Below are 12,755 nucleotides of genomic sequence, written 5' to 3'. Positions count from 1 at the left end.
TCCAACTGCCACCTCAGTCGTGTCGGACTAGCTACATCGAGACTACGATTGGAAACAGACCATCTGCCCTCATTTCCAACTGCCACCCTAGTCGTGTCCGACTAGCTACATCGAGACTACGATTGGAAACAGACCATCTGCCCTCATTTCCAACTGCCACCCTAGTCGTGTCTGACTAGCTACATCGAGACTACGATTGGAAACAAACCATCTGCCCTCATTTCCAACTGCCACCCCAGTCGTGTCGGACTAGCTACATCGAGACTACGATTGGAAACAAACCATCTGCCCTCATTTCCAACTGCCACCCCAGTCGTGTCCGACTAGCTACATCGAGACTACGATTGGAAACAAACCATCTGCCCTCATTTCCAACTGCCACCCCAGTCGTGTCCGACTAGCTACATCGAGACTACGATTGGAAACAAACCATCTGCCCTCATTTCCAACTGCCACCCCAGTCGTGTCCGACTAGCTACATCGAGACTACGATTGGAAACAAACCATCTGCCCTCATTTCCAACTGCCACCCCAGTCGTGTCCGACTAGCTACATCGAGACAACGATTGGAAACAAACCATCTGCCCTCATTTCCAACTGCCACCCCAGTCGTACCAACTGCCACCCCAGTCGGACTAGCTACATCGAGACTACGATTGGAAACAGACCATCTGCCCTCATTTCCAACTGCCACCCCAGTCGTGTCGGACTAGCTACATCGAGACTACGATTGGAAACAGACCATCTGCCCTCATTTCCAACTGCCACCCCAGTCGTGTCCGACTAGCTACATCGAGACTACGATTGGAAACAGACCATCTGCCCTCATTTCCAACTGCCACCCTAGTCGTGTCGGACTAGCTACATCGAGACTACGATTGGAAACAAACCATCTGTCCTCATTTCCAACTGCCACCCCAGTCGTGTCCGACTAGCTACATCGAGACTACGATTGGAAACAGACCATCTGCCCTCATTTCCAACTGCCACCCCAGTCGTGTCCGACTAGCTACATCGAGACTACTCAGTCGTGTTGGACTAGCTACATCGAGACTACGATTGGAAACAAACCATCTGCCCTCATTTCCAACTGCCACCCCAGTCGTGTCGGACTAGCTACATCGAGACTACGATTGGAAACAGACCATCTGCCCTCATTTCCAACTGCCACCCCAGTCGTGTCGGACTAGCTACATCGAGACTACGATTGGAAACAGACCATCTGCCCTCATTTCCAACTGCCACCCCAGTCGTGTCCGACTAGCTACATCGAGACTACGATTGGAAACAAACCATCTGCCCTCATTTCCAACTGCCACCCCAGTCGTGTCCGACTAGCTACATCGAGACTACGATTGGAAACAAACCATCTGCCCTCATTTCCAACTGCCACCCCAGTCGTGTCGGACTAGCTACATCGAGACTACGATTGGAAACAAACCATCTGCCCTCATTTCCAACTGCCACCCCAGTCGTGTCCGACTAGCTACATCGAGACTACGATTGGAAACAAACCATCTGCCCTCATTTCCAACTGCCACCCCAGTCGTGTCTGACTAGCTACATCGAGACAACGATTGGAAACAAACCATCTGCCCTCATTTCCAACTGCCACCCCAGTCGTGTCTGACTAGCTACATCGAGACAACGATTGGAAACAAACCATCTGCCCTCATTTCCAACTGCCACCCCAGTCGTGTCCGACTAGCTACATCGAGACTACGATTGGAAACAAACCATCTGCCCTCATTTCCAACTGCCACCCCAGTCGTGTCGGACTAGCTACATCGAGACTACGATTGGAAACAAACCATCTGCCCTCATTTCCAACTGCCACCCCAGTCGTGTCGGACTAGCTACATCGAGACAACGATTGGAAACAAACCATCTGCCCTCATTTCCAACTGCCACCCCAGTCGTGTCCGACTAGCTACATCGAGACAACGATTGGAAACAAACCATCTGCCCTCATTTCCAACTGCCACCCTAGTCGTGTCGGACTAGCTACATCGAGACTACGATTGGAAACAAACCATCTGCCCTCATTTCCAACTGCCACCCTAGTCGTGTCCGACTAGCTACATCGAGACTACGATTGGAAACAAACCATCTGCCCTCATTTCCAACTGCCACCCCAGTCGTGTCCGACTAGCTACATCGAGACTACGATTGGAAACAAACCATCTGCCCTCATTTCCAACTGCCACCCCAGTCGTGTCCGACTAGCTACATCGAGACTACGATTGGAAACAAAACATCTGCCCTCATTTCCAACTGCCACCCCAGTCGTGTCCGACTAGCTACATCGAGACTACGATTGGAAACAAACCATCTGCCCTCATTTCCAACTGCCACCCCAGTCGTGTCGGACTAGCTACATCGAGACTACGATTGGAAACAAACCATCTGCCCTCATTTCCAACTGCCACCCCAGTCGTGTCCGACTAGCTACATCGAGACAACGATTGGAAACAAACCATCTGCCCTCATTTCCAACTGCCACCCCAGTCGTGTCCGACTAGCTACATCGAGACAACGATTGGAAACAAACCATCTGCCCTCATTTCCAACTGCCACCCCAGTCGTGTCGGACTAGCTACATCGAGACTACGATTGGAAACAAACCATCTGCCCTCATTTCCAACTGCCACCCCAGTCGTGTCCGACTAGCTACATCGAGACTACGATTGGAAACAAACCATCTGCCCTCATTTCCAACTGCCACCCCAGTCGTGTCCGACTAGCTACATCGAGACTACGATTGGAAACAAAACATCTGCCCTCATTTCCAACTGCCACCCCAGTCGTGTCCGACTAGCTACATCGAGACTACGATTGGAAACAAAACATCTGCCCTCATTTCCAACTGCCACCCCAGTCGTGTCCGACTAGCTACATCGAGACTACGATTGGAAACAAACCATCTGCCCTCATTTCCAACTGCCACCCCAGTCGTGTCCGACTAGCTACATCGAGACTACGATTGGAAACAAACCATCTGCCCTCATTTCCAACTGCCACCCCAGTCGTGTCCGACTAGCTACATCGAGACTACGATTGGAAACAAACCATCTGCCCTCATTTCCAACTGCCACCCCAGTCGTGTCCGACTAGCTACAGCCCTGTCCTTCCTACCGACAGGAAAGCACCTTCAGCGACCTTTGGTGCCCACATACAAGTCGTGGAACATTAGTTCACTCCAGTAAACGATGTCCTGCAGAAAAGTGGTTTCTTGACACAGTGTGCAGTGATTTCTGAGACGCTGTCGAAGTTGAAGGAACGCGTATCCGTCACATGGGTTCTGTGAAACACCCACTCCCACCCCAACCCCCGTCTGTTTGAAGTGCCGTTTTTAATTACTTCTTTTTTCCAATTCATTATTAACAATATATAACATTAAAATGACCTGAAACGCATCAAAGAGATTTGTTTTTTCAATTTCGTTTTCGGTTATTATGACACCCCCCCCCCCCCCCCCCCACCCCACCCCACACACACACTCCACCCCAACAGATCTCGTTCCATTTGGGAACTTGGCTCATTTGTTTTCAACAAACTGAAATTGCCCCCCACCCCCATTACGAAATGGATGCATCCCACTACGCTTTCTGTGCGGTATGCGTTAGTAAATATTATCTCTCCATACTGTGATTGCTTTCCATTAGTCCAGCGAACTGCAAGGTATCTGTTGTCGGGAGATATCTGTACTTTGTCAACACCGTATGACGAGTTCGAACTTGCCGTCTGGAACAGAACAAAATGGCGGTAGTAATTCAGTAATAATATACTGCTCAAAACAAATTAAATCACATTTATTTACAGTTATAATTTTATTATATATTAATTTTAATTTGTTTACGATCCCCTCCAAACCTCCCCTAAAATTCTATTGGCTTTCCACCTCATGTCATTGGGGCCCCCCTAAATGGCTTTTCAGGATCCGCCACTGCAAGACGTAAACGTCATAAATAAAATAAAAGGAGTAGTGCATGCGAAGATGGTCAGCAACTGGATGGGCCAAAAGACACTAAAGCTCGCTCTGGGTCTGCGTCTGGGTCTGGATCTGTGTCTGGGTCTGGGGTCTGGGGTCTGGGGTCTGGGGTCTGGGTCTGTGTCTGTGTCTGGGTCTGGATCTGTGTCTGTGTCTGGGTCTGGATCTGTGTCTGGGTCTGGGTCTGGGTCTGGGTCTGTGTCTGGGTCTGGGTCTGGGTCTGGATCTGTGTCTGGGTCTGGGTCTGGGTCTGGGGTCTGGGGTCTGGGTCTGGGGTCTGGGTCTGGGTCTGGGTCTGGGTCTGGCGAATATGGTACCAGTTGTTCTGTTTAACGACACCACTAGAGCGCATTGATTAATCAATCATCGGCTATTGGATGTCAAACATCTGGTAACTCCGATAAAGTCTTAGAGAGGAAACCCGCTAAATTGTTTCCATAGGTAACAAGGGATCTTTTATATGCACTTTCCCACAAACAGGAAAACACATACCACGGCCTTTGATCAGTTGTGGTGCATTGGTAGGAATGAGAGGGAAAAAAAAACCCTTATCAGTTGAATGGATCCACCAAGGTGGTTCGATCAAAGGACGCAAGCATCTCAGGCGAGCACCCAACCGACTGAGCTAAATCCCGTCCCCTCAGTCGGACCGGCAATTACACAATCTTCGAACCTCACCAATAAACAACAGAAAAGACATATTTTTATCAATGTGAGATTCTCATAATTGTTGTTGATGTTAATAGACGAAAATATATCTAAAGATATCAACGCAGAACTTTAATATATATATACTGATAACACGTAATAGTTATAGACCAAGACGTCAAAATACACTAAACATTGTGTGTTATCCCAATCTGATTAAAATTAGCTCTACTGGGTCTGCCAGTAGATCTAACAGCATTGCATGGACTCCCATGTCCAGGTGACATTTCATCTATAAATAACAATTTAAATATCGACCAATTACACTTTGCCTTCTATAGCGTTATTCGGGAGCATACAAATTCTAATAAATACCGGGCGAGATTATTTATGCAATAGGCGAAATATGCAGTAATAAAACTCTGGATTGTATACTAGTATAAAGAGATTTTATCGCTATACCATCACGGCGAGTTTTTTTCGTCTTGAAACGAATTTTATATAAAATTTTATATTGAAATTAGTTTCCGGCATACTTCGTAATTCGCCCAAATCATTTTGTATACCCTCGGCATAATCCCGAATGTTTTCAAATTCTTTTCAAATCACTGGCATGATTTTGCAAGTAAGGTTTTGATTGGTCGAATGAAAGGTCAACTGGACATGAGCTCCAACGGGCTGCTGTTAGATCCACATGAAATAGTGGAGCTAATTTTAATTAGATTGGTGTTATCCACACTTGTAATGATACGAAATACATACTCACCAAAACATATTCACCAAAACAAGTTAGGTTAGGGTGTTATACGTACCGACATGCATTTCAGATGTGACTGATTTGAAGTCAGAACCGTCTTATATGATTTACTGTAGTTTTTTAATCCGCAGACACCTGAAATAGCATTTTAAAATGATCACCCGGATCAGTTTTAAATAGACAGAAAGCCTGCCAGTATCTCGCTTTATCACTATATATCACACTATATTTAGCTACTGAGTTAAGAATCGAACATTTTATTATATAACATTTAGTGAAATATCTTAAAATATCAGTGAAATAAAAGTGTTATCAGTCACTCAGTGACGATAACACATTTTAGAGTGAAAATTTCACTATTTCACTCTAAAATGTGTTATCGTCACTGTAGAAAGTGTTATCTTCACTGTAAGAAAGCCGGAACTATTTTGCTGCTGGCATTTTAAAAATTAAGGTAAATTGCCAAAAGTCATATAATAAATAGAAAAGTTCACGTGTTTGTCAAATATGATTTATATCTCATCTCGTGAAGTTTGCAATCATATTACACTCGTCGCGGAAGCGCGACTCCTGAGATATGATTGCAAATTTCAGTCGATGAGATAAATCATATTTGACAAAAAACAGGAAATATCCTCTATATATTTTTGACGTTCATGCGATGATAAACACCAAAACCGTTTTACACACTTACTGTATGAATGGCGTAGCGCGTTAGCACGAAGCCCTTCATATAAGGATTGTCTGTAATTTCTATTACGTTCATCGGGGTATGAACAAAAAAAATCATCCGCAAACTGTGTGAATCGGCGAAGACGTTCTCACAGAAGTTTGCGGATGATTTTTTTTGTTCATACCCCGATGAACGTAATAGAAATTACAGACAATCCTTATAATTAAATTTCAAACATACTTATTAATAATACTACTAAAAGTTCATATTTTATTTTGAATTATTTTATTTCTTTCTTAAACTTTAACGCTCAGTAATACAAGATATAAATATAAAAATAAAATGACGTCATCAGATGTTATGACGTTGCAAAGTTTTTTAATGCACTCACGAGAAGATTTCAATGTTCAGCACCATTAATTCACACTTAATTTAATTATTGCCAATTGCCGCCAAACTGGAAAGTGCAATTTTGAAAAGAAGAATTAGAAATGAACCCAATTGATGTGAAATTGTGCGAACTTGATTGAACTGCTGGATTTTCAAATGGAACAAGCATGTGAGGCGCCGAAATAGTAGACGGGACATTTCTGTTGTGTCCATTGCTAACGCTGATAACGCTGGGTTGCACGTGCAGATTAAGTTTTTAATTTGTAAAGTTACTATTTAATTAATTTTATACCCCAAAATATATTTCTTATTAAAACACTTAGTGTTTATCATACCAATTATTTATTTTCAGTTCATATTATTGATATTTATAACTTGGAGTTCCCCGACATCCCCAGACTAAAAATAGTTTGCAAACAGCTGTTTAAGTAGTTCCCTGACGACGTAATTTTTACGTTCATCGGAAAATGAAAAAAATCCTTTTGCTATGTCTGGACCAATGGGATGACGATACGTTATAATGAATGTAACAGAAATTTAATTATACTTGCATGAACCAAAAAATAATTGCGGTCAATTCTTAAGTGTGTACGCATGAACGTCAAAAATATAACGTTCAATTCTTGTCTCGGTTCAAAACTGGAGTCGTTTAAAGCCTGAATTGTCACTGTCACTCACAGTGCAGACGATATTGGGATAAAAATAGAAACGATGGAATCCTCGGGGATTACGTTGTTGACGTAATTGATAAAAAGTAGTTCCGGTAATAACATTCTGTTTTTATTTGTTTTAAAAAAAAGTGCAGTTTCACGTTCATGGAAGAATGAACGATGTTTTTTATAGATCACGTGATATCATTTTAACCAATACAGACGCCTATTACAAAACAGTAATTATAAAATGGAATTATATAACAATAACATATTAAATGAACTTCCATTCTAAGAAGGGCGGGACGTAGTTCAGTGAAAGCGCTCGCTTGATGCGCTGTTGGTCTAGGATCGATCCTTCTCGACACAGCCAGTGCACCATGACTGGTATATCAAAGGCCGCGGTATGTGCTCTCCTGCCTGTGTGATTGTGCATATAAAACATCCCTTACTACTAATGGGAAAAAATGAAGCGGGTTTCCTCTCTATACCTGTGTCAAAATGACCATATGTTTGACATCCAATAGCCGATGATTAATAAAGCAATTTGCTTTAGTGGTGTCGTTAAACAAAACAAACGTCTTCTTCCATTCTGAGATGTTGACGACTAACAGAGACGTTTTAATGACTGAAATTGCATATTAAATATATTACCCTGCATACAATATCAATGGCTGGATAACAAATGTTTCTCATCGTATGATTGTACTGGTCCAAACTACATTTTATTTCGTAATACATAGAGAATAATATGTAATATATAATGAGTGGCCGTTAGATACCATTTATCTTACAACGAGTTGTTTTAAAATGTATCTAACGAGCGAGTTTGATACGTTTTTAAACGAGTTGTAAGATAAATGGTATCTAACAGACACGAATGTATTATTCTATTTCTTACATATCCTCAAAAACTAAGTTTTAAGTAAATGTTAACATCTTTTTCGACTCATTTACAGCCCTTGCAGTTGTAGCTAACTTACGCGTCAGACAAATGATTGTCGGGTTAACTATACCTCCCAGTGTAATCGATTTCGATCGTGCTGGGTTTTTTTCCATTGGATGTATGGCATGATGACCTAGTCATCACCTAGGAGCAGCCAGTCATATGTCTTAAAATTGTTAAACACACGTACATGTGTAAACAACAAATAACGAATGATGTTCTCACAAACGGGTGTGTAAGAAACAACATTTCATCTCAGTATCTTCAGGCATTGAAAAAAAAGTCCGAGAAACACATTTTCATATCTCCTAAGTTCAAACGCTATAACTCTGTAAAAACAAATGGGTAAATTGCTATAAAAGTCAAATGTGATATGTAATAATACATGATAAAGCTATACACAACAATCTAGCTCAGTACATTGAAGAACTGCAAAAACAAAGTCCGGAAAACTAATTTCCGTTTCGGCAAAATTCAAGGGTTATATCTCTGTCAAAAAGAGGTAAATCGTCATGAAAGTTAAACTTCATCTGTAAAGCTATACACAAAATTTCAGCTGAATATGTTGAGGCATTGCAAAAACAAAGTCCGGAAAACATATTTCCGTATCTCCTAAATTCAAGGGCCATATCTGTGTCACAAATAAGTAAATCGTCACAAAAGTCAAACTTGATCTGTAATGGCACACTATAAAAGCTATACGCAAAATTTTAGCTCAGTATCTTGACGACTTGGGGGCGGGGGTGGGTGGTGGGTGGAGGTGGGGGGTGTTTGGGGGAAGAGTTCGGAAAACGATTTTCCGTATCCAATATGTGCAAGGGCATAATTCGGTCAAAATGTGTAATTCGTCGTGAAAGTCAAACTTGATCTGTGATGGTATATGATAAAATTATATACAAAATTTCAGCTCAATATATCGAGGCATTGAAAAAAAAAACACCCAGAAAACGTTTCTATACAGTTTGGCCTTCGTGCATGTGCGTCGAAAATAAATGTTTTTAGAGGAAAAAATAGCTGAGGTAATAAATAAAATAACAAACTCGTTACCAGTTATTATCAAATTTATGTCCCGCGTGAAATAATTCTCGTGACAACTGAAAATTATTTCACTCGGGACATAAATTTGATAATAACTGGTAACTCGTTTATTATCCTCTACATAATGACTGGGGAGTGCCTATTCTTGGGGAGTGCAAATTAAATGCTACACCGGTCTTCAAGTCATGGCCTTGGAATAAAAGGGAAATCAAAGTCTTTTGGCCAATATTTGCAGGACAAAAAATGACAAAGAAGTATCAGTAGTAGTACTGTAACAAAAATAACGGCTATTTGGAGAGCAGAAATGTGACGTATTATTTTTGAGTCACGTGACGGGCATCCCCAGAATAACCGCAGTGTCCAAACGATTTAACAAGGTTGTGTAACGAGAACGCTTGACCGTCCTCTGCGACGTAGGGTAAATAATATTTAAAAAAAAAGGAAAATAAGTTAATAAAACTTAATAAAAACATGTACTAAATGATAAGCTTATACATTAATTTATTTTAGTAACAGACGCATGTTAAGCATCGATGTTCTCAACTAAAACACAGGGCCGTACCCGCGGGAGGGGGGACGGCGGGGGGGGGGGGGGGGGGCAGTTGCTCCCCTGAGAATCTCACTTTTTTTTTACACCAAAAAATAGTATACACATCTCAGGGTTTAATTTGTATAGTGTTTCATTTGTTTATAAAAAGTAGAACACCTTTATTTTCCACCTGATCAAATTCATTATTATGCAAATAATGCCATAACAGTTGGCTTAGGATAGGAATTGTTAATTTTTTAAAGAATACTGTGAACTAGACGAGCGTTTGTCTACGATGTGGCTATGTATACGACAACCGTGTATATAGCCTCCGCTGACGAGGGCTGGCTATATACACAGCAACAATGTACGTATATAGGCAGTAAATAAGTATTTGATTGATCGATATTACCTAACCATCTGGAACAGGAGATTGTATATGAATCTAGCGGACCCTTTTGTGTACGTTTTCCATAAATATATGAATAGAATGAATGAATGAATGAATGAATGAATGTTTTGTGAGTTCATGTCATGAAATAATATATTTTTTACTTATCTGCCATGTATATAGCCGGCCCTCGTTTTATAAAATTCAAGGATATATTACACGGCTGTCGTATATATAACTCATCATCACGAGTCGGGGTTGTCCTACATTTTATGACTTCAGTCCTTGGCTTTTGAAAAATCGCACACCTTAAAACGCTTAGGCGAGTGAAAAATCGCACTCATCAAAATGCCAAGGCCAGTGAAAACCAAACATTATTAATTTATGAAGTAATTGGTACATGTAAATGCAGAGACATATGTTGCAAAAATTAACCAAGAAACCAATAATGTTTTCTTCTAATTTTATGTTGTTTGGTTCATTGGTGTAGTCTGTATTCTATTCCCTTTCAGGAATGGAGTATTAAAAAAATTCAGGAGCAGTGCTAAAATTATAATTATATAATTATGGCATGCACTGATGTAGACAATTTCATGTGTAGGAATAAACGTGTCTTGAATTTCATTATTATGTGCAACGAACATGATTAGGATAATTGGGATTGGTAAAACCCACTGGTTCTGAGGTGGTTCAATTAGAACTACGACCCAAGCATCTCAGGTGCGCACTACCGACTGAATTAGATCCCAACTATTATTATTATTAAAAAATAATTTAAAAAATTCGTTAAACGTAGTCCTACAATTAGTTCAACTGACAGTGTTGGCTGGGGCATTGACATTCACGTGGCATTTATAATTCAACAATTATGCAACCAATCTCTCTCCTTCAACATTTTACAACACCACTACCAGCTGTGACATCTGTGTCATGTCAGCGTTACGTTATTGATCTAGAATGGTACCATTGTTGTTGATAAAAAAAATATACAAACTCCGATAAAATCTGTCATTACAAAGGATTTTATTCCAAACGTGGGATGCCATAATAAAGATAGTCTATATAAAAAAAAGCCCATAATTTTAGACACCATCATAAATGCGAAACAAGTTATCAGGTAGACAAGCAACCAGAGTTCCAAGAGTAAAAATAATCTGAGCCCGATAGCTCTGATTGGTCAATATGTCACAGACTACTGCGCATCAAATCATTTTCCAGTCACATGGTCTGTGACTTTCTAACAAACGTATTGAAACAAAAATTAAATAGTCAGCTATGATCATTAATTACTGTTACTACATTTTGTACATATTATATACATTTATAAATAAATAACAGATGTACATAAATTAACCTCTGGCTGAAATACAAATATTTAAATGAAGTTTTATTTGGCTATTTTAAAGATAAACAAAATAACATAAATAATAGATGCAAAAAATTATTGTTTGTTTTTGTAAACGAGACCTAGGCTTATTCCTACATACCTATTATCATTTCTTTTCTTTCTTTTATTATTCCGTCTACTTTTCAATTGTCTTTGTCTGAATTTCATTTCTTTTTTAAAGAAAGTAGAAAGTTACATGTTTGCCATATTCGGGACCTCACGTAAGCTTTTTATGCTAACAGTTATGAACTAATCGAGACAATTTTATCGACTTCGCTGATTTCCGTAACGAGTTCATTTGTGTAGGCTCAGAAGCCACTATTTAATTCAATTCCTTTTTTTGTAACATAACTATATGAACAGTATAAATGAGTTGGCCCTATCAGACATTGTGATCTATTACCTTACAAAAGTGGACTGTTTCTAATTAATAATAAATTAAATAGGTACATCTTCGAAGATGTCTATTAAACAAATGTTTTCTAATTTGTATAGCAAAGATAATAAGTACCAGTCATATATTAAAAGCTTGCATGGACGCTACCGTTCTCGTCACTTTTTTTTTTATGGTATTATAAAAGGGGCTTTCTATAAGCTACATAAGGTAGATAGTGGCAATCAATATACAAAATTATTTTACGTGCACTGTTTGTTAAGTGTAACGTGCGTTATATTTCACACTCGCCAGATAGAAATCGCATGCGCTGTACGAGGTATGTTCCCAAAACTGGCAGTCTCCAGATTAGGTAAGCGGTGAGGTGTTCTAATCCGCTTCCAGAAATGGGAAACTGGCGTGAGCAATTAAGGCCAATTTAGAGGGTGTATACTACCAAATCAAATCCCATAGACGACAATAGTAACATATGTGGCTAAAACTCCTACCTGCAACGTATCAATCGATATAGACGCCACGGATATAAATACTACCACCCCTCACCCTTAAAGTGAATCACAAAAAAGTGGGTGTCAAGCTGCTCATTTCTGAGATAACGGGTAGCGTCTATGACTACCCTAGTTCCGCACAAAATTTGAGTACTTTTTTTTACAGGTACCCCATACATGTTCCAAGCACAAGGCTACTTGACACAGTGGTACTAGATGAAATAAAATTGCATACTTTTTTAGCCCAGATGAAGCTAAATTTTTTTACAACCAACACACTCACATTTATAACCAATCACAGGACTTGTGGTGTTCACTTCTCTATCAAAAGTTGGGTGCACCTCGAACTTTGACCCAGCCGGAAGTTATTTGGTTCAGTACTACCTATACGCATGGGGATAACGAGATGTGTGAAGAACAGAGGGGGCGATTAACGAGATTAACCTTAATGAGCAGTGAAGAGCAGTGTGAGC

At 40.3% G+C, this 12,755-nt stretch overlaps 1 protein-coding gene across 1 annotated transcript in view; it reads right to left on the bottom strand.

Moving 5' to 3' along the window:
* Positions 1-12,755, bottom strand: part of LOC121383463 (gamma-butyrobetaine dioxygenase-like) — a 42,128-nt gene that overhangs the window by 15,951 nt on the left and 13,422 nt on the right. The window contains exons 2-3 of the mRNA XM_041513530.1: positions 5,452-5,531; positions 3,647-3,744 (exon numbers count right to left, since the gene is read on the bottom strand). Of these exons, the coding sequence (XP_041369464.1) occupies positions 3,647-3,744; positions 5,452-5,531 (178 nt within the window). The remainder of the gene's footprint in view (positions 1-3,646; positions 3,745-5,451; positions 5,532-12,755) is intronic.

The sequence above is a fragment of the Gigantopelta aegis genome, chromosome 10, assembly GCF_016097555.1.
Source record: "Gigantopelta aegis isolate Gae_Host chromosome 10, Gae_host_genome, whole genome shotgun sequence".
Lineage (NCBI taxonomy): Eukaryota > Metazoa > Mollusca > Gastropoda > Neomphalida > Peltospiridae > Gigantopelta > Gigantopelta aegis.
The sequence above is the reverse complement of the archived record's forward strand: the minus strand, read 5'-3'. Positions and strand labels throughout refer to the sequence as shown.